This window comes from Brassica napus, chromosome C6 (assembly GCF_020379485.1).
Source record: "Brassica napus cultivar Da-Ae chromosome C6, Da-Ae, whole genome shotgun sequence".
NCBI lineage: Eukaryota > Viridiplantae > Streptophyta > Magnoliopsida > Brassicales > Brassicaceae > Brassica > Brassica napus.
The window spans coordinates 14733109-14735494 of NC_063449.1; the positions used below are offsets into that span (position 1 = coordinate 14733109).

The following is a 2386-nucleotide window of genomic DNA, read 5'->3' on the forward strand; positions in this document are numbered from 1 at the left end:
AGACATCGGACAGGGGCTCGAAAAAGGTCGCTACACAACGATCGAACGCGTGTTCCGCTAGGTCGCTACGTAGCGACCGAGCTCGAGCCAAGCTCGGTCGCTATGTAGAGACCGAGCGTCCGTTCCGCTCGGTCACTACGTAGCCACCGAGCTCGAGCCAAAGCTCGGTCGCTACGTAGCGACTGAGCGTCCATTCCGCTCGGTCGCTACGTAGCGACCGAGCTCTTCCGAAACGTCGCTACGACATTAGTCAATGCATTCTCGTCTACCCTTCGATGCTATCTCCCAAAGACCGTAGCGAACCCATTTCATGTTTCCCGCCATTCTAAGTCATCGATCAAAGTTTACCGTAAAAACCGCGGAAAGTTCGTTCTTTATCGAAAGAAACCGTAATAAACGCTTCGAGTCAGATGACGGCCCAAAGGGACCTAAGACATGACTCGAGGCCCAACTAACGATTTCTTAACCAACAGCCCGTAAGCCGCATGACGGTTTACGCTTGGTTTGCAAGGAAAGATAAATGTCAAGTTTCCACGGATAAATACGAAATTTTAAAGATAATTACGAAGATCGGAAAAAATGGAATATCTATATTTTTACGCTATGACGGCTTAAGGGCAGAAGAGGAAAAGCGCAAACCGACCTAGGAGCCAGTATATAAGGAGTCCTAGGCGAGAAGCATGGGAGGACTTTCTCAGAGCAAACTTAGCACTTAGGGCAATTAGGCAACTTTCTGTTTTTGTTATTCGAGCTGCGACTCAATTAGGTTTAGCCGTCTTAGGGTTAATATAACTAGGAATCTCATCGACATCTCTCGAGCCCAGGCTTATACCTTGTTGTAAACGCTCATACGCAAATTCAGAATAAGACTTCTCTTTGCTCTCTTTTTACGATTTCATATAATTTATCGTTGTTATCTCATGTTCTGATTGCTTAGCGTGTGGTATTAGCAGATATCCGAGACCTCTGGGAAACTAGAGTTCTCCTACTTTCCTAATTTAAACGAAAATCGACAGTGCGAATTTTGGTTCCCACACCATAGTCCATCAGAGTGCTAGTAGCCTACACGGACAACCCTCTTTCATTCCCCTTCAAGTGATCCAGGAGCAGAAGCCATACCCAGGCTGCACCACACCTACCTTTACTCTAGTAAAGGTTCCCTTAAAACTCGACACTACCTCGGGTTTCACAAAGCTATGTGTGGCACCCGAGTCAAAGAGAACATGCACATAAACTCCACCAATGCACAATGTTCCTGTGATCGGGCCCTGATGGGGCTGTTGTGGTTCGGGCTTTCCTAACTCTAAAGCATTCATTTGCTTTCCAACTGCCTGGCGCTTCGGGGCTGGTTCAATCGCTAGTCTAGTGGGTTGTGCTGGAAGCGTAACCTGTCACTTATGGGGGTAACTGTTGGCATAATGCCCTTTCTCACCACACGAGAAGCAAGTAGAATAACAGGGGCTTTCCTTCCCTGACTATGAAGACAACTGCTAGAAAAATGGCATGTACCACCACAAGTGTAACACACATTTGGACCATTCCTAAACCGTCCGTCATTCTTTCTTCCTCGGCCTCTCCCTCGGTTAAATTGTCCTTTATTATTCATTCTTAGTATTCCTAGCCCTTCAGTTCTGCGAGATGGCTCTGCATGCTTCATCATGGCTAGCTCCTTTTCCATACCTTCTTCAACATTTACCGCTATCTCCGCCAATTCATAAAGGCTATGAAACTTCACTACATCCAGTCGGCTAGCCAAATCCGCTCGCAATCCTCTTATAAACCTTCGAATTAGTGCACCTTCATTCCTTGGTCCATAAGGAGAATATTTCCTTAGCTTTGTAAACTCGGCCTCATATTCCCTGACTTTCCGGTTGCCTTGAGTTAACTCCAAGAATTGAATCTCCAGCCGGTCTTTTGCTTCAGGTGGGAAGTATTTACGCTCAAACTCCTTTTTAAAATCTTCCCAGTCGATCTCTCTTCCCATATAGTATTCTTCCACGTTATCCTACCAATCAGAAGCATCTTTGGTCAAGTAGTATATTGCCACATCCTTCTCGAAATTATCAGCGCAGTGGATAGTCCGAAAGTTTTTCTCCAAATTTCTTAGCCCTGCTGACGCTTCGAAGGGATCTGTTCCTCCACGGTATCTAAGGGTTCCAAACCTCTTCATTAACGTGACCATCTTCAGGTAATCAAGACGGGAGGATGGTCTTTGCTCTGATGATTCACCAGTTCTATGATCAAGTCTATCTAGCAAACTTTGCACCAATACTATAAGAGGATCTGAACTCCCAGCTGTCATCTGTTCTTGCCTACAACGTGGCTCGAGCGTCCTTTCTCGGTGCTTGAACTCAGAATCATTCCGCCTTGGATTATGTGTTGTTGC

At 46.0% G+C, this 2386-nt stretch overlaps 1 protein-coding gene across 1 annotated transcript; it reads right to left on the reverse strand.

Annotated features, from left to right (window-relative positions):
• Positions 1 to 1091: 1091 nt before the first annotated feature.
• LOC111206868 lies at positions 1092 to 1984 on the reverse strand. The gene is made up of 2 exons (XM_022704298.1): positions 1433 to 1984; positions 1092 to 1388 (listed from the first exon to the last, which is right to left on the reverse strand). Exons 1-2 carry the CDS (start codon positions 1982 to 1984, stop codon positions 1092 to 1094), a joined length of 849 nt encoding a protein of 282 aa, XP_022560019.1.
• Between the last annotated feature and the right edge of the window lie 402 nt (positions 1985 to 2386).

What these genes read in the sequence shown, in the direction of transcription:
- LOC111206868 (XM_022704298.1), bottom strand. Translation starts at nt 1,984, where the DNA reads ATGGGAAGAGAGATCGACTGGGAAGATTTTAAAAAGGAGTTTGAGCGT. An exon ending in TTCTACTTGCTTCTCGTGTG is followed by an intron (nt 1,389 to 1,432) that starts GTGAGAAAGGGC and finishes CATAAGTGACAG; the next exon opens with GTTACGCTTCCAGCACAACC.